This window comes from Myotis myotis, unplaced genomic scaffold (genome assembly GCF_014108235.1).
Source record: "Myotis myotis isolate mMyoMyo1 unplaced genomic scaffold, mMyoMyo1.p scaffold_m19_p_2, whole genome shotgun sequence".
In the NCBI taxonomy this organism is placed as follows: domain Eukaryota; kingdom Metazoa; phylum Chordata; class Mammalia; order Chiroptera; family Vespertilionidae; genus Myotis; species Myotis myotis.
Window position 1 is genome coordinate 104,326,807 of NW_023416324.1, and position 20,530 is coordinate 104,347,336.

Below are 20,530 nucleotides of genomic sequence, written 5' to 3' on the forward strand. Positions count from 1 at the left end.
AGGGGACAATAGGAAATAAATAGGTAAACAAGTAAATATATTACTTAAAATCATGGTAAATGCTATAATAGCACTCAGTAAATATTAAAATAAATAATTAGCAGGAAGCTGGTCATGCTCAGGTATTTCTCCAATTAAACTGGGAGTTGCCAGAAAGAAAGGGTGTCTGTATATAATGTATTTAGTTTATTGAATTTAACATAATCTGTATTCTACCCTGGGATTCCCCTTAAATATATGTTGATCCCTTCTACACATGCTACTTTATCACTGTTTGGGATCTCTTAGAAGGAGCATGCTCTTGTTCCCAACATGAGCAACTAAGGGCAGAAGCTTTTTCCCTAAGGAACAGCTGGATAAAGGAGGGAGTGATGGAAGAAATAAAGAATAGAGAGAGCCCCATAATAACTCAGTCTTTGCTCATTGTTAATAATATGGACTATGAATACCTATTTGAGTTATTTAAATTGACTTTTTCTGCTAGACTGACTATTTGGTGGCATCACAGTTACATTACATAAATAGGAGACATTTAGTCAACACTTTCATTTCACAGGTGATATAAATAAGGCCCACAGAGCATGTTCAAATATGTTTATGAAATATCATAGTCAAACTATTTTATTTTATCCAAAATTAATAGATTCAAAGTTTCTTATTGTACAAATAAATAAATAAAAGTGACAAATGTAACTCAGTTAAATATTTTCTTTGCCAAAATGATTTAAGAAGACACAGATACCATCAGCAGAGAAGCTTCATTTTCATTATTTTGTATAAATTTAAGTCTGTTTCTCTGTTTCACTTTGGATCATCTGCACTGAGAGAGGTGGTCTTTGTGATGATGTCATCAAAAAAACATAGTGTTCTGTGAATGTGATTGACTTCAGTCAGGCATGGAAGCCCTAAGAACTATATTGTCTATCCACTCAACTCATCAATTAGCGAACAGTTATTTATTAGGCTTGACAACTCATCTGATCTTCAAACTACTCACTCAAATAATATGTCCTGAGCATCTGCTAGTGCAAGGCACTATGCGAGCAATGGTGAAGGAAGCAGACGTGTTCCCAGCCCCTATGGAGTTTAAAAAATAGTAGGGGATAATAGAAAAATAAATGATTAACAAGTAAATATATCATTTCAAATCATGATAAATGCTATGATCAGGTAGAGTATTTAGGGCTGTCTATATTAAATTTACATATACTAAACAAATTATTCATTGTTGATGTGAAATTCAAATTTAACTGGGTGTCCTACATTTTTATTTGCTAAATCTAGTAATCCTACCAGCACAGAAAATAAATGTGTGTGTGTGCATGTGTGTGTGTTTGTTTGTTTGTGTGTGTGTGTGTGTGTGTGTGTGTGTGTGTGTGTGTGTGTTATGGGGTTAGGAGAGAGATATACTAAATAAGCTAGGCAGGCAAAGTTCACTCCAGTCACTCTATTTAAACTAAGGATTGGACAGATGAAAAGAAGGCAGCAGGAAAGAAAGAGGAGGGCATGGTGGGATGCTGTTGTAGGAGTGGGTGGTATTTTATTCCAGACAAAATAAATAACATATTCAAAAGCCCTGAGATGTTCATTTTGTCAGAAAATGTCTACTATGAGCCAGGTACTAGGCACTGGGGATGTAGTGAACAGGACAAAAGCACTCTCTGCCCTCACAAACCTGTAAGTCTGAGAAACCAATGAGGATGGCAGGACACAGAAGCAGAGAAACCATATTTAGCAAAATCATAAATGATTGTCCAAATATATCCTTTTTATTCCCTTAACCATAAATAGGAGGCTCAATGAAAAAAAAGTGTATTTTTGTATAATTCAACAACCATTTCTACTCAATTTGGCCAAGAGGAAAAAAAGAAAAAAATTAAATTGACAGACAAGCTTTGTTCTTCTTTACAATAATTGTCATTGGGCAACTCATCAATAAGATGCCCCCAAATCAATCCTAATATATAAAAACCCAGGGTCCATAACATCCAAAATGACAGAAGGCTCGACCAACTGGAAGTCAGTGCTGGGAGTGCTGGCTTGCCACTTTTCCTCTCTGATTGCTTTTAAAATTTCCACTTTGTCTTTGATGATCCCAAATTTCACTATAACATATTTGGATGTAGATTTTTAAACTGTTATAACATGTATCTTTATTTATTTTATTTTATTTTTTCCATCACCATTTATCCTCCCTATACTCTCCTTCCATCTCCCCCAACCTCTCTCCCCACCTGCAATCAGCACACTGTTGTCTATGTCCAAGAGTTTTCTCTTAGTTTTCTTTTTTGCTCAATCCCTCCACCCACCCAAACGTCACCCCAACCTCCCACCCCCACCCCAGAGCTGTGTGCCTGCTCTCTCTCTCTCTCTCTGAGTCTGTCTCTATTTTGCTTGGTAGTTCAGTTTTTTCTTTAGATTCTACATATGAGTGAAATCACATGGTATTTCTCTTTCTCTGACTGGCTTATTTCACTTAATATACTGTTTTCCAGGTCCATCCATGCTGTTGCAAAGGGTAACATTTTCTTCCTTTTTACGGCTAAGTAGTATTGCATTGTGTAAATGTACCACAGCTTTTTATCCACTTATCTACTGATGGACACTTGGGCTGCCTCCAGATCTTGGCTGTTGTAAATAACACTGCAATGAATATAATTCATCCAGCTCTGGACATAATATGATATTTCAATTTTCTCTTCTTGAAAATTATCATCCATTATCTTTTTAGATATTGCCACAAATAAATTATCTTTGGTTTATCCATTTGAAATTCTTATTGATACATTCCAAACTTTTCTTATACTATCTTCTACATCCCTTAATGAGGCCTGCATAGTTTTTAATCTCTTCTGCATTCTGTGTCATTTTCCAACTTTATCTTCTGGCTCACTAGCTGGCTTTAATATGACATTGGTCACACTCATTTGACTTTTAATGTCAATATCTGCATTTTTTATTTTGAAATAATATTTTGTTTCCTATTTTACTTAGCTTGGTTCCTCCATTTATCGTTTCAGTCATTTTTAATATGCCTGTTTTATAATTTATCTCCAACTTGTATAACTTTTTTAGTTCCTTAGGGTTCTTGTTCTTCTGATTTGCATTTTTTTTTCATCCCCTGGCTTTTCTCCATAGTAGAATTATTTCCTTTAGTAGCCTGTAAATTTTTATTGTGAACTAATTTTCAGGAAAAGTCATTTATTTCTGTGGAATTCCCATGTGCGTGGGTTAAAAAAAAAATAACACTTTAGAGTCCTAAGGCATATTTGAAAATAAGAAAAGGGAAATGAGGCTGGGGCAGGTGTATTAATAGTCCTTAAAAGTTTTTGTCTTATTTTATTGGTTTGATTTTCTTTTATCACAACTGCTTAAGCCAGGGATTTTGATCCAAATTTCAGAATGATGATGTTTTTCTAACTATTACATAAGGACAATGGGTAGTTTGTGTAACTGAGGGAACACTTTGAGAGTCCCCTCTTTATCCAAAGAGCTTTGCTCAAGTTACATTGCCATAAATGAGCCTACAGACAGGGCTCTGATTTCCAAGACCTCTCAGTCAGTATCCTCGCCAATATCATGTAGCCACTGATGAGGCAGCTTCTCACTCTTGCTATGGGTTTTCTCTTACTTTTGACACCCAGGAAATTTCCTTTTATCTTCTTCAAAATCAATTCTACATTTAGAAAGGATTTTTTTTTGCCATTTAAAGTAAAGCATTCATTTGAGTCTGTAATGGCATAGACCCTATCTGCTTCATTTCAATCCACCATTTTCTGAGCATTCTGTTATTGTGAAATATGGTAGCTGTTGTTATCGGGTGCTCATTATACTTATCCTCCAGTCACTTTCTTTTAATAATAAATTTCATATCATTGATCTCAAGGGTAGGGATATGATTCAGATCTGGCTCATCATTATGTTTATTTCCCTTGGAGTACTATGCGATTAGCCTAGACGTGATTGTCTGACACAAGCAGGACCAATAGGAGTTATTCTCTGTGTCTGATATGCAAATATTTGGAAAAATCAAGCATTATATCGAGCCAGTACAATACAAGCCTGGAGATGTCATTGGTCACCCTCTCCTGCTTCTCAGAGTAAGTCATCTGTGTGCACTAGAGAAGAAAGAGGCCAGTGCTTAGGAGGAATCAGGACAAGAAAAAATAGACAGTTGTGTATATTTGAGTCCCTGGGTCCTGGCATGCTCAGACTAGACCTGACCCCTGTCAAATAGGCCAGTGAGTTCCTTTGGCTTAAGCTATTTTGAGTTGGGTTTCTGTCACTTACATCTGACTTATATGTCAATAATTAAAGTACAATGCAATTGAGATAAAAAGCATCAGTGTGGGTTTCTTTTATCTATTTAGTTTTGGTAGGTCAGTGTGTGGTGCATGGCTTGACATGAAGTAAAACAAGTTGTAAGTCATAGGGCTGAGTTCAGGAGAAACAGTGACTGAATCTGGGAGACACAGACAAGGATAAAGCCAAGGTCAAATCCCAGGAATCTGAACAGTGCCATTAAGAGCTAGGATAGGGGAGATGCCCGAGTCACAGATGAAGAATGAGGAAAAAGACAAACAAGGCTGCAGCAGCAGGCAGGGGTATGAGCAGAAAACCCTGGAAGTCCTGATTTAAAACTGGAGAGGTCCACTGAGTTGTGCCTCCCAGGATGCCTTTCCAAGCCTGCTAGGTGATGCCACCTGGTGTCCAAAAAATGAATTGGCATGGAATTCTGTCAGGACAAAGAGTCTTAAGGCAAAAAGGGCCATAACTTTTTTTTCAATTATGTGTCACTGCAGTATCTAGACAAGCATCACTGGAGGCTAAGTCCAGCAGGTCATAATAAATGTGAAAAATCCTCAAAAGGCTGATAGACTTTGATATTCAGCAGGGCTGAATATCAGCATTATATTACCCTGCTGCTGGCTGAAAAGCTGTAGGCAATTCCCCTAAGCTGATAATCTTTAACCGTTTACCAAACCTTACCTTTGATATGTGTGTCTGCTTTGCTAAAGGACAAAATGTGTGAATAAAAAGCTGTGGGTGCGGACATTCAGGGAGCCACTCCACTAGAGAGCTGGTTTCCGTCTGGCTCCCCCAATGCCTTCCAAATTTATATTTCTTGTCTAGTCTCTCTCCATTTATGTATCAGCCCCTTCTCCAGATTCCTGAACTCTTGCTGAAAAAAGACTGCAGCATTTATGACGCCTCAATGGGGGACATCTGGAGAAGAAGATTATTCGCCTGATTGGAAAAGGGATCACTGATAAAGGTGGAATCACTGGAAAATTCAGTGGGGAGATTCACTGCACATAAAGCTCATACCAGCTTTGGAATTCATGACCCAGAGTGGGCGAGGATGTCTTTTTCAAGCCAGGCCATAATGGGGAAGAATTCGGTTAAAAGGCAAAATTATAAAGAAATGGAAATGTCAAAGAGTACTCTTTTAAATCAGGCTCAAGGAAAACGAGTGGCCTTGTCATATTTAACTATGTGGGGTTTTGTTCAAATTGCAAAATGCCTATTCATATTGGGGATCAAATGTCTGTTATTACTAAAAAGCTGCTGGATCCTCTGCCTCTGATGTGGAAAGGCTAGGCAGCTAGAGAGGAAAGAGCTATTACTCCTCTCGCAGGGGAACACTCTGATGCTTTGTTTAAAATTACCATATGATGCCTTGTGACAGGCAGAGTTTAGCTAAAATAACTTTAAAGGGCTGGAGAGTGAAAGAGGAAAAGATTCATGAAAAGAATTGTGATATATTAAGTCTTGTCTACATGTTTGTTGATCTGCCTTTTTGTTTGGTTTAATGTGTTTATTGTTAGTCTATTAAGCATTCCTTTAATTTAATAAGAAAGGAAACCTGGGTGGCTAGGCCAGTTGCTGAATTTCCCCAGAGCAAGCAGGATGTGGGGGTGGGGAGACCCATGGTGATCCTGAAAAATGGACGCCCACTCCCAAGAGTGTTATTAAAGTCTCATTTTCACCATGTTTCTTATTTCCTGGTCCATCATTTAAAATTTAGCAGAATTTAGAAATGCATCTGCGATTTCTGTACTCTTGAAGAGAAAAAGCTGGCTTAAGACAAAAGTGCACTCTGTCTGATTTTGGATAGATCTTGGGCTGAGCCCTCCTCTCTTTACGGATGATATAGAATAAACCCAAGACTGTTTTTTCTCAAAAAGATGGTGTTGTGCCCAGATTTCAAGATCCCCAAGAAAACCACACCAGGGAGCCAGCCAGTCTGATGCAAAAGCAGAGGGTCCTTTATTGAGCTAGCTAACTCGACTCCGCCTCCTGGCCGACTCAGCGACCAGAAGCAGAGTGAAACCGCCATGAGAGAAACAGGGTTTTAATAGGGGTTGGAGTGAGGGGAGGGGAGCTGACTGTGGGCCCTGCTGATTGGCCAGGCACCAGTCGGGTCTTCTTACACAGGATGTGGTCATCTCTATGGCGCGAACATCCCTTGATTGTCATTGGTTAGTTTAAAGAAATCCTGGGCGTGGCCAGCAGGGGCCTGGGCTTCCGGGAAGAAGGCACTCTCCTGAGCACATGGTGGCTGCCCCAACATGGAGGGTACGGGGCAAGATGGAGGGCATAGCCCTCGCCCTTTCATTCCCCCCTTGTCTTGGAACTTCTGGCTCAATCATGAGACGGACTGCATTTCTATTCCACCTTTGCTAGAGGCCCATACTGGGCACACAGAACTATCAACTGAACTATCCCTATATGCTTACCAAATGGTCTGGTGGAAGGGGAAGAAACCATTTTGGCTTTAACAACTTTTATTGAAATAGGATTTTTCTTCTTAAAATTCCTCCATGCCTATCAAAAAAAACCAAATTAAGATTAATTTATCTACTGTCCTGATGTTTGCATAAACACAACAAGAATGGTAACTGACTACCTTTGCTGGAATTTCATGGTTGAACCTTAATGTGCCCCATAGGGCCAGGAAGCCAAGCCATCCAGCTGCCATCAGGCCTGCCTGCAGTATCTGCTGAGTTAGGTGAATCCCTCACCTGTAGCAACTCCACCTGAGCCCACGCTCCAGGCTTTAAGGCACATCTCAGTAGCCCTCCTACTTGTTGCAGCCCAGAGTGTGTGGGGATTGTGCAGGGATAAAGAGGCATCTTTACTGCTCTCCTTCTACTCCTACCAACCGCCAGTGATGGTAGGGCTTGGGCCTGACGTTTCAATGCCAGCCATCTTCAGGGCTCCCAAGCAGGATACCAGGCTTTCTTCGTGGCATTTTTATTGGCTTCAAGTCCTTAGAGCTCAGACAGGGCTCTTTAAAACATGATACTCCAGTAAAAGTTTTCCGTTAATAAAACCACTATTAGGAACCAGTCTTATTGGATCTATGCAAAGAAAATGCATTGCCATGATTTACTTAGCATTGCCAGATTTCGGAGGAATTACATAAGGAGAAAAACATATTGATCTACTCTAAGATTTTCTGACTTTCCTTGCTAATTCCTTTTCATGGATTTAAAACAAAACAGTAACTATTGGCATTAAACTTTCTTTCTATGCATAATCATGTCTTAGATCTTTTATTCTAAACAGGCCTTTCCCAGCTTTACTACCCCTGACATGGGCATGATTACGCAGGCCTGCAAGCAGTACACAGGCTGCCAACTGTCAACTGTCTTTCAACAGAGACCAAAACCTGATGAGCACCATTTCCTGCCCAGTTGGGCACCTGCCCTCTTGGCAGCTAGAAATCCTTTACTTTTGGGGGTCACCCCACACAGCTCCCTTCCAGGACAGCCAACATACATTCAAACCTGCAAAAGAATCAAAGGTCAATAAAATATATCAATACAATGAAACATAATATTGGCATCATGGCTGCTTCAGGCAGCCAAATCTTCTGCTACTAAATGTGTGATTCTATAAATTGTCCTTATCTCTTTGGAGCCATGTCCATGAAGATGCAGGCATTATCTAAGTGTATTACACAGTATTGTGGGGGCTCCTGGTGACAGGAGTGATCGCGAATCATGTTACCGGCATCAGGCAGGCCGAGCATGCTGTAGCTTGAGCTTGAGCGGGTTGCGTCTCGAAGCTCCAGTTGGTGATGAAGTCTTTCCGGATCATGGATGGGTCCGCTGACTGGACGTGAGTGTGATGGACCCAGGTCACGATGCCATCTACCTTGAGAGCGGTGAGGGTTGTCAGCACCACAGCGTAGGGACCCTTCCAACGTGGCTCTAGGGTCTCCCGGTGGTGCCTTCTGACGTAGATCCAATCTCCTGGTCTGTGCTGATGAGGAGTTGGGGTTGGGCTGGTCTCCTAGATAGCATGGAGGCGCGGCCAAATGTCCTCGTGTGCCCTTTGGAGCCCTCTCAAGGAAAGAGATTGTTAAAGAAAAGCCACCCAGTCCTCGCCAGTCTCCGAGTCAGATTCCTCCTCTCTTGGAGAACTTCAAAGTCCTGATGGCTTCTAGGTAACCCTGTTTATTAGTTACAGCGCTGTGCTTTCTTGCCTTTCTACCAGTTCCTTTTGTAGCAGAGCAGCAACCAGGCCTCTTTCAAGGGAGCGTGCTAGAAGTGGGCATCAGCCCCTCCTTTGCTAGCAGCAACAGGTACCAAACCCTTTCAGTACATTTGACCAACTTCATTCCCGCCCACCTTTACAGATTCTAAGGACCATTGTTTTCCTTTAACCAGCAAGCTAAATGACACTGGCCAGTATTATTTAATTCAGCACAGGCAGGGGGAAGGGCCCATGAAATCTCTGCCCTGAGGAACTGTGAGCCCCACCCTTAAATGTCCCAATCAGACTAGAAAAGCCACAAATACCTTTTAAATCTACCCCAGAATTCCAAAATCCCAACCTAGCACAGACATGAACAAATAATTATACCCAAGTAGACATACAAACATCAAATAAACATTTATACTTACACCCTTTAAGTGAACAAGTACTTTTACAGTCTTGGGGTCATGAGCAGATAACAGGAACACCACCCAAGTCCCCTGATGGGGGCCTGACAGGAACAGATGTGGAGGCCTCCCTTTCCCACATTCCAGGACAGGATTCTTGACCTATGTCTCATCCAGATAGAAACGGTACTCATATTGAACAAGGACATTAAGATTAAATAGTCACGATAATTAGATACATTCCCCATTAAGAATTTTGAGGTGTATGTTATATTTATACCACAAAATACCAACAAATCAGTTTCAGTTGTGCTGAGATACAGAATAAGTCCCTTAGAGATCCTTGATAATCTATATCAGTAATCCATTCACACAATCCCCCAAAAGTTAAAGAGGAAGGAAAGAACCATTCAATATCCTTCAAGAGGATTTCGGCAAAACAACAAAATCGACAGATTAAATGCATTGGAAAACTAAGGCCAGAAGTACCCTCTGATGTTTCAGGGGTACCAAGGAAGGAGAAGGTAGGCCATGTCTAGCCCTTTTCACAATCCACCATCAGTGACCAGTCCCAGCTTACTGGTCTATCATCCATTTAACATTTCTTTTTTCTTCCATCATACCAAGGCCATGCTTTCCAGGTAGCTAGAATTCTTAGCCTTAATTTTTAGGTGATTAGCAATATATTCAATAATTTTTTAAGAGACATAGAAATTTCACTAAACAATTTTAAACAACAAAGATATATATTTAAGCAATAAGGACAGATCAATTTACAGAAGCAGAGACAGCATACAATTTAAACCACAGCTTTGGGTAACATAGGTTATACTTAGGCATGTCCTGGGTCTCCAGAACACTGAACTGGAGCCCTCTAAGATCAGTATGAAACCAGTTTCTACCTGAAATAATTGTACTTTACTTTATAAATTGGATTACTGCTATCCTGGCATAGCTGCTAAATTTCAAAATGGTCACAATTTTCCTGCTGGGGAATTCAAGAAGCAAATCTATAGCTATTCACAAGTAAACTTGACTATCAACTTCCTGGTGGTACTTGCCTCAGGGCAGGGAATTTCAAAAGAGCTACTTTAAGTCGCCTTGGGAAACCAGCCTGTATTTCTTTGTCAGGTTCATCTCCGCCATTTTTAGGCCAAAACAGTCTCGGGTTTTTATTCTGTACACAGCAAAAGGTCAAGTTCAGCTTAAAACTATGCGCACTCGTTTTTAAGCTGGCCTTTTCCCTTTACATGTGCACAGAAATCCCGGACGCATTTATGAATTTGTAAAAGCTTTTCAATTCTTTATCTACAAGCCTTTTAAGAAATACAAGCTTTATTGTTAGCCTTTATAAAGCCACTGCTCAAAACATTGGTTTATCATATCACTAAAATTATATTAAGACCGTGATTGCTAATTTATTAAGCTTTAAAGATATCTTCTTAAAAATAGTATTAAATAAATCTGAGAGGCAGGCACATTTTCTGCCCCATCTGCATTTCCTTAGTAAAACTCTGCCTTAAAACTCCACCCCTGAAATCCCATCCTGCCTCAGTGAGCAGACATTCCTTTTGTGATTGACTAAGTCAGAGGGAGGGGCCTTTGTTGTTCCACGATGGCGGCCCCCAGGGGCACAGCATGCCATGCAGCCAACATGGCGGCTGCCAAGTCAGGCAGCTCAACATTGTGGCTGTCTAAACTGTTCTCTGACAGAAAAGATGATTTCCTCATTCTCACAATAAACAAGGGAAGAGCAAACCAAAATCCCTAAAAGATAGATGGACAACATTATATTGCAGAACTTTAAACCATGTTTTTTCTGCCTAGGGACTACTGATGGAAAGCTGATTTCAAGGGATCCACCTTTTGGCCGCTTGACCTTTTATGGGAAGGTCGGCTAGCAAAAGGTGTAGCCATTTAAATGCAAACTATCATTCCTAAGATGGCTGCTGGCGGGAATTGGATTACCTGCCTGCTAGGGGAAGGGCGTGTCTACCCCTCCCTCCACTAAAAAAAATGTAGCTTTAAACTTTTTAACGGCAAGAAAAAAGACCTTAAACTTTCAGAGCTTTAAATCTTAAGTAGCAAATTAAATACTTAGCATTTTTCAAATCAATACTTTTACATTTAAGGATACATTTCAAATAAAATATAAGGCATTTTCAATTAATAGATTAACTTCTATCATCTAGACTTCATACTAGGCATATTCAGATAGCCACAAAAAGGAGGGGAGAAGGCAGGCCCCCTTCCTCCACATTCACACACTTTCACCAGACATTCATTCAGAGTTTAAACAATAACAACTTCCCAACTCCTGAGGGGGCTCTACAGCCTCCCCCAAGCTTCATGAAATGATCTATCACAATACACAAAGGAGCAGTCTGAGTCCATCATAATGTCCATCCAGCAAGTCCACAAAATAAAACGGAAACACAAACAACTAAAGGGCCGCCCAAAAAAGTACAGCCTTCCAACTCCATGGAAGCAAAAACCGAAAGCTGGACGATGGCTGCACACCAACCAGCAGGTGTGACCCGCCTGTCTCAGATTGAGGGAATTTCTACAGACCTTCCGACTCTGCGGAAGCAAAGCTACACCCCTTCAGATGGAGGATCGAGGTGTCCCCTGACTCCTCTCACCCTTGATCCCCCTGTGCGTCCACTTTAGATCATGCGGGCAATTACAATTACAGATTTCAGAATTGAGCTCACACAGGACAGATACAAAACACACAATGACACAAACACCTACCACGGTCAGTCAGGCCCTCCAGACAGGGGATCCCTCGATGGTGTTGGGGATCCCAGCGAGCCCCCAAATGTTGTGCCCAGATTTCAAGATCCCCAAGAAAACCACACCAGGGAGCCAGCCAGTCCGATGCAAAAGCAGAGGGTCCTTTATTGAGCTAGCTAACTCGACTCCGCCTCCTGGCCAATGCAGCAACCAGAAGCAGAGTGAAACCGCCATGAGAGAAACAGGGTTTTAATAGGGGTTGGAGTGAGGGGAGGAGAGCTGACTGTGGGCCCTGCCGATTGGCCAGGTACCAGTCGGGTCTTCTTACACAGGATGTGGTCATCTGTATAGCACACATGCCCCTTGATTGTCATTGATTAGTTTAAAGAAATCCCAGGCGTGGCCAGCAGGGGCCTGGGCTCCCAGGAAGAAGGTACTCTCCTGAGCACATGGCAGCTGCCCTAACATGGAGGGTACAGGGCAAGATGGAGGGCATAGCCCTCACCCTTTCAATGGCAAAAATGACTCAAAGAAAAAAATTACAGGCTAGGTTTGGGCAACAAGATTAGTGTATCTATAATAAAGGGTCATTTTTGAATAATAATGAACTGCATTCCAAGGTTAACCTTAAGGCCACTAAAAGTCAGTAAGTTATCTCTGTTACAGAATTTGCTAAAGTAAATGCCTTGGATAATAATAATTGGCTTTAAAAATCTCAAAATTGTTGAAATGGATAAATAAATGTAACTAAAATGAAGGATTTGTAGGGGAGCTTTTCAGTGATAATTATAGGTAGTGGGGGAAACTGGCTTCTCTCTTTGATGAAGAAGGGAGCTGGTCGCATTTCACCCAGCAGAAAAACTATGGTGATTTTACATTCAAGTGGAGTGACTTGGACGCTTGCTTCCTTCCCCCTCCCCTTCTAAACATAGTTTTACAAAGTTTTTGGCAACATAAAGCTTTGGGGTTTGCTAAATTAAATGATAAAAATTTATTAAATACCTAGGAATTTTAAAATGACAAAATACAGAAATATTAATCTCAGTTTGCCTCGTATGAAAAATCTAGAGGATAGAACTGAATCTATTAATTAAATATGTCTTGTATTTTTGAAATATATTCTTGAGAGAGAAAATGGCGGAGGCTTAGATGGACGTGTTGGTGCCTTGTCCCGGAGCAGATAAGGGCAAGCAGCTGAAATGGGTAACATACAGCCCGAATGAGCAGAGGAGATTCAGCTTAGAGACAGTCTGCACCCAGGTAAGACAGAGAACTCCTAGGAAAAGGGAACGGTTAGAGGCTGAGGCTGAAACCTCTGCAGGTGCGCCGGCTCAGCCATGGAGACCATGCCATCTTGAGTGGTTTTTAGCGGCATCCAAAGACCAGCTACTAACCCAGCAACACCGGCTCTCAAGCAGCGCAAGTACGTGATCTCAGAGGAGCCCTGCTTCTCCCCACAGAAAGACCCAAGCAACAGCGGCCTCCTGATCAACACATGCTCTGTCTGAGGAACAGCTGCTCTGTGTGAAGCCTCCCACCACGAGCCAGAAGAGCCAAAACAGCTGTGAACAGCACCCGTCAGAGTACCTGCTACCAACAGAGGAGCAGCTGCTACCACAACCACCCAAGGAGCAACCACAGTCTGAGGAGCCACTGCCACCTAGGGAGTAGCCACTGAACGACTCAATATCTATATATGTCAGTGAGATCAAACATGGGTAGACAAAGAAATCCCCAAAGGAAAGAAAAGGAGGACTCGCCAGAAAAGCAGCTAAGTGATACAGAGGCAAGCAACATGAAAGAAAAAGAATTCAGAATAAGGGTCCTAGAGTGCATAAACCGGAAGGAGGAAAAAATTGGCAACTTATGCAAGAAGCAAGAAGAAACAGATGAAAAAATCAACAACTTAAGTAAGACCCAAGAAGAAATGAAGAGTGATATAGCTGGAATAAAAAACACCATTGAAAGTATCAAGAGTAGAATAGGAGAAACAGAAGACCGAATCAGTGAATTAGAAGACAAGGAAGCAAAACACACCCAAACTGTACTTCAATTGGAGAAAAAATTAAAAGACAGGAGGAGAGTCTAAGGGAGCTTTGGGACAACATGAAACGAAACAACATACGAATAATAGGGGTGCCAGAACAACAGAAAGAGGAACAAGGATTAGAAAACCTATTCGAAGAAATAATATCAGAACACTTCCCTGAGGTGGGGAAGAAAAAAGTCACACAAGCCAGAGAGTCCCAAACAAGGTGAACCCGAAAAGGCCCACACCAAGACACATCATAATTACCATGGCAAACGTTCAGGACGAAGAGAGAATCTTACAGACTGCAAGAGAGAGACGAAAAGTTACATTCAAGGTATTTCCCATTAGATTATCAAATGATTTATCAACAGGAACACAGCAGGCAAGAAAAGAATGGACGGAAATTTACAAAGTGATGCAAAGCAAAGGACTGAATCCAAGAACACTCTATCCAGCAAGGCCATCATTCAAAATTGAAGGGGAAATAAGAAGCTTCACAGACAAAAAAAGGCTAAGGGAGTTTATCACCACCAAGCTAGCAATGGAAGAAATGCTAAAGGGACTGGTGTAAAAAGAAGACATAAAGAGCTCAGAAAGAAAACAGCCGCACAAAAAAAGAAATGGCTACAAACAAGTACCTTTCAATAATAACTTTAAATGTAAACGGGCTAAATGCTCCAACCAAAAGACATCAAGTGGCTGAATGGATAAAAAAACATGACCCATACATCTGCTATCTACAAGAGACCCACCTCATTAGAAGGGACTCACACAGACTGAAAGTCAAAGGATGGAAAAATATCTTTCAGGCAAATGGAAAGGAAAAGAAAGCAGGGGTAGCAATACTTATATTGGACAAAATAGACCTCAAAGTGAAGACCATAACAAGAGATAAGGAAGGCCACTTCATAATACTAAAAGGATCGATTCAACAAGAAGATATAATCCTGATAAACATATATGCACCCAATTCAGGAGCACTCAAATACATAAAAAAACTCCTGGAAGATATCAAGGGAGAGATCGACAACAATACAATCATAATAGGGGACTTTAATACACCACTGACATCACTGGATAAATCCTCTAGACAAACAATCAGCAAAGAAACAGCAATCCTAAATGACTCACTAGATCAGATGGACTTAATAGACATCTTCAGAACACTTCACCCCACAGCCATGGAATATTCATTCTACTCAAGTGCACATAGGACAGATTCAAAAAAAGACCACATATAGGGTCACAAACAAAGTCTCCCCAAATTCAAGAAGATTGAAATCATACCAAGCACCTTCTCAGATCACACTGGTATAATATTAGAAATAAACTACAATAAAAACAACCCAAAATACTCAAACACTTAGAAGCTGAATAGCATGTTATTAAATATTGATTGGGTTAACAATGAGATCAAAGAAGAAATTAAAAACATCCTGGAAACTAATGACAATGAAAACACAACAATCCAAAACCTATGGGACGCAATGAAAGCAATCCTGAGAGGGAAGTTTATAGCTCTACAGGCCTATCTCAAAAAACAAGAAAAAATGGTAGTAAATCATCTAACTCTACAACTCAAAGAATTAGAAAGACAGCAACAAGAAAACCCCAGAGTGAGCAGAAGGAAGGAGATAATAAAGATTAGACCAGAAATAAATGACATAGAGACCAAAAAAATAATACAGAAGATCAATCAAACCAAGAGCTGGTTCTTTGAAAGGATAAACAAGATTGACACACCTCTAGCCAGGCTCACCAAGAAGAAAAGAGAGAGGACCCAAATAAACAAAATCAGAAACAATAGGGGCGAAATAACAACAGACCCCACAGTAATACAAATGATTGTTAAAAAATACTATGGACAACTCTACTCCAACAAACTAGACAACCTGGAGGAAATGGACAAATTCCTAGAAAAATACAACATTCCAAAACTCAATCAGGAAGAATCTGAAAATCTCAATAGGCCAATAACTATGGAAGAAATTGAAGCAGTCATCAAAAAGCTTCCAGCAAACAAAAGCCCAGGACCAGACGACTTCACAGGTGAATTTTACCAAACATTCAAGGAAGAACTAAAACCTATCCTCCTCAGACTACTACAAAAAATTCAGGAGGGAGGAACACTTCCAAGCTCATTCTATGAAGCCAGCATCACCCTACTACCAAAACCAGGGAAAGACAACACAATGAAAGAGAATTACAGGCCAATATCCCTCATGAACATAGATGCCAAAATCCTCAACAAAATCTTAGCAAATTGGATCCAGCAGTACATCAGAAAGATCATACACCATGACCAAGTAGGATTTATCCCAGGGATGCAAGGATGGTACAATATCCGCAAATCAATAAACGTGATACATCACATAAACAAATTGAAAGAAAAAAACCACATGGTCATATCAATTGATGCAGAAAAAGCATTTGACAAAATCCAACACCCATTTTTGATAAAAACTCTCAGCAAGGTGGGAGAAGAAGGATCATACCTCAACATAATAAAAGCCATATATGACAGGCCCACAGCCAACATCATTCTCAATGGACAAAATGTAACACCATTTCCCCTAAGAACAGGAACAAGACAGGGATGCCCGCTCTCACCACTCTTGTTCAACATAGTACTGGAAGTATTAGCCATTGCAATTACACAAGAAGAAGAAATAAAAGGCATCCAAATTAGAAAAGAGGAAGTAAAACTGTCCTTATTTGCAGACGACATGATATTATACATACAAAACCCTAGAGACTCCATCAAAAAACTACTAGACTTAATACAGGAATTTGGCAAGGTAGCAGGATACAAAATTAACCCCAAGAATTCTGAGGCATTTCTATACACCAATAGTGAACTTTCAGAAAGAGAGAGTACAAAAACAATCCCATTTACCAGCGCACCAAAAAAATTAAGCTACCTAGGAATAAACATAACTAAAGAGGTAAAAGACCTCTACTCAGAAAACTACAGGACGTTGAAAAAAGAGATAGAGGAAGACATAAACAGATGGAAGAACATACCATGTTCATGGATTGGTAGGATCAACATCATTAAAATGTCCATACTACCCAAAGCAATCTATAAATTCAACGCACTTCCCATTAAAACACAAATGCATACTTCACAGATCTAGAACGAACTCTCCAAAAATTCATCTGGAATAAAAAAAGACCCCGAATAGCTGCAGCAATCCTGAGAAAGACCAAAGTAGGTGGGATCTCAATACCAGATATCAAGCTGTATTACAAAGCCACTGTTCTCAAAACTGCCTGGTACTGGCACCAGAACAGACATATAGATCAATGGAATAGAATAGAGAGCCCAGAAATCGGCCCGAACCAATATGCTCAATTAATATTTGACAAAGGAGGCAAGAACATACAATGGAGCCAAGATAGTCTCTTCAATAAATGGTGTCGGGAAAATTGGACAGATATATGCAAAAAAATGAAACTAGACCACCAACTTACACCATGCACAAAAATAAACTCAAAATGGATAAAGGACTTACATATATGACAGGAAACCTTTGAAGGCGGAGATCTGGCATGGGGTGGGAGGGACACAGGAGAGGCACCTCCAGTGATAACTGCATGTGGACCTGAGGCAACGCCAAACAAATAGACTGTTTAAAGCCCACAGGCCTGTGTTCAATGAACATCAATTTTCATCCTGGAGTGTAACTTTTCTTTTTTGTTATCCTCACCCAAGGATATTTTTTCCATTGATTTTTAGAGAGATTGGAAGGGAGTGAGGAGAGAGGGAGAGGGGGAGAGAGAGAGAGAAACATCAATGTGAGAGAGACACATCGTTTGGCTGCCTCCCACACGTGTCCCAATCAGGGCCAGGGATGGAACCTGCAACCCAGGTACATGCTCTTGACAGTAATCAAACCTTCCACCCTTCAGTGCGTGGTCCAATGCTCTATCCACTGAGAAACACTGGCCAGGGCCTGGAGTCTGCATTTTTAATGAAACTACTGTGAATGGAAGTGCTGCCCTGGAAAGGCCCATCGTTCCTTAGGCCGTGGCTAAGTGGATCTTTCCGAGTTCATTTGTGCTTTATTGGTTTTGTTCTTGACTTGGCCCTTTACAGATTGGCAGCTCAGAAAGTGAAAATGAGGGACTTGGCAGATTTTTAAAAATTTTTTTTAAATGGTCCTTTAATATCTGTATTTCTTGGGCAGGGATTCCATATATCCTAATTAATTTCCTTGGTATTTCTTTGAAAGCATCCTTCAGCATTTGTGAGTCTGTCATGGCTTTTGCTTTTAATTTGCTCTCACCAACATTTTCTTTTAATGCAGAAAAGGCAGTTTTCTGTGGTCAGGTGAAATATAAGTTTATTTGGAGACTTTTGCTTGAAATTTGCTGAGTTCTGTGGTGATTCCAGGTGGCAACTTTAAGAAAGGTCAGCTGGAAGGAAGAGCAGTGCTCCCCCCACCCCAGCTCCTCTGCTCTTAAGATATCACTTCTAAAAGTCTTTTGTTACTTCAAAGTACTTTTCTAAATGTATTAGAAGTAATAAACATCTTAAATCAATCCTGTTGTCGCATTTACTTATCAGATGGTTCCTTTCCTTTGGTTATTTGACAGTTGCCGAAAATGTTGGTCTTAATCTAAAATCAAGAAGAGACCCCTGACTCAGTGAAAGTGGCATTATCTCTCTCTCTCTCTCTCTCTCTCTCTATCTATCTATCTATCTATCTATCATCACCCTAATATGCAAATAGACCAAATGGCGGAAAAACCAAATAACCTAACAACCGGTCACTATGACGTGCGCTGACCACCAGGGAGCGTGAACGGAACATAACAGGCATTGGCAGCAGGTGACAGAGTGCGGAACATGATGGACATCAGCCGTGGAGGGATGGTGGAGCAAGTGGGTGGGGGGCCAGATCAAGGTGGGGCGCCGGTCGCTGTCATCAGGGTGAGCCTTTGGTGGTTACTAAAAATTATTTGCTCCTGCGCACCGTGGTCCTGCCCGGCACTTCCACCTGCTGTCGGCACCAACCCCGCTCACACCCACAGCCAGTGCCGGAGCCACCGCTTGCACTTGCTGCCGGCACCCAGTGCCAGTCTCAATTGCTCAGAGCCATCAGCAGGTGTGAGAGGCGGCTGCTGGCCCACATCCCCCCTCAGTGCTTCTCCACCTCCCCCTGATCCTGAGGGGTGAACAGGGAAGTAGCCGCAGCTCGCACCCACTGAGGGCGCTGGCCCCACTCTCACCCACTGCTGGTGCCGGCCCCAATTGCTCCACACCATCACCAGGTGCGAGCAGGGCTGGTGCCGTCAATGCGTGGGAGTGGCGGTGGTTGGAACAGAGAGGATGGGCCGAGACTTGCCCTGTGCCCATGGCAACCTCAAGGCCCACAGTGCCTTTCAAGGTGCACAAATTCGTGCACTGGGCTCCTAGTATTAAATATAAGTGGTGTATAAAGAGGAGATGAAGAAGGAGCACTGGCTCTCATCTCAGAAAGAAAATTCTTGCAGGACGGGACTAAGGAAGCCTTGCAGGAGCTCTTAACTGTAGCTGTCCATCTCCCTTTTCCTGAGGACCTGAATATGTGTGGTTCCTCTAACACAGTGGTCAGCAAACTGCCGCTAGCGAGCCACATGCGGCTCTTTGGCCCCTTGAGTGTGGCTCTTCCACAAAATACCGACTTCTGCGCATGGGCCATGAAGTTTCAATCGCACTATACATGCGTGCCCGCATGTGGTATTTTGTGGAAGAGCCACACTCAAGGGGCCACAGAGCCGTATGTGGCTCGCGAGCCGCAGTTTTCTGACCACTGCTCTAACACATCACATTTGCATCAAGAAATGAAGAGTATTCTGACTCTCAGGTTCTAACTCCAGTTTGCCAAATTTACTATAAATACAATGGTTTCCATTAGTCTATTATCTATAAAATGACTTGTATAAGGAAAAAAATAAATGATATTGATTTGAAATGAAGAAAGCTCATTTATGTGCATTTCAGGAACCCTACATGAATCAGCTAAATATATGCATTAAGAAAAAATAAATAAATGCTAACCTCTCCATAGTACATCATAATAGGCTGGAAACATGAAACCCATTAACAGAGTTAGACATTAGGTGCTTAGTGAATTATACCCAATTTTGGAGATTTCCTGTTGTAACAATTCCTTGAAAGCTAGAAATTGCCTGTATCTCTACAACATAACACAAAAGATAACTATTAAAGCCACCAGGAATTATCTTCAAGTGGAAGCGCATTTCACATGATCAGAGAAACATGGGCCAAATCTCAGTACTTACTATGTTAGCACTATGGCCACTGCATCATTCAACACACTCTCCCCAAACAAGAGTGTGTACAGGTCAGGGTCCACATGCAGCTCATGGAAGATGGCCAGCACTGTCACTAGGACAAAGCACACACAAATAGGCAGAGTTAGCTGGGACTACCATGCACTTAATTGTGGTCACCTCAGAAAAGCATTCATTAAGTGCTCATCTCAAATCCATCCTCTATACCCACAGTTGACCTTCATTCAAAAATAATCTGATTGGTGATGCCCCTGCCAATAGACCTCTCTGGGACCCACCACTCCTTGATAGTCTTCTATCATCTGCACCATTTACCTTCCAGCATTTCCCTCTGTTGCCCCTGCCTGCCTACACTGTGTTGTTTATATCAAGCCACACTAAATTTACCATAATTTCCTTGCAAGGTAATTGTGTAGATTTTTAACTACCTTTGCATTTGGGTTTACTTCACCAGGGCAGCATTTTTCCCCATCCATGTGCTACCATCCCTCACCCCCATTCCCTTCCCTTATCCCACTCCCCTCCCACACACACACACTAATTTCTGAAATACATATACAAACAT

At 41.4% G+C, this 20,530-nt stretch overlaps 1 protein-coding gene across 1 annotated transcript in view; it reads right to left on the reverse strand.

Moving 5' to 3' along the window:
- Nucleotides 1–20,530, reverse strand: part of SLC9A9 (solute carrier family 9 member A9) — a 504,811-nt gene that overhangs the window by 346,829 nt on the left and 137,452 nt on the right. The window contains exon 4 of the mRNA XM_036348490.1: nt 19,954–20,059. Within this exon, the coding sequence (XP_036204383.1) occupies nt 19,954–20,059 (106 nt within the window). The remainder of the gene's footprint in view (nt 1–19,953; nt 20,060–20,530) is intronic.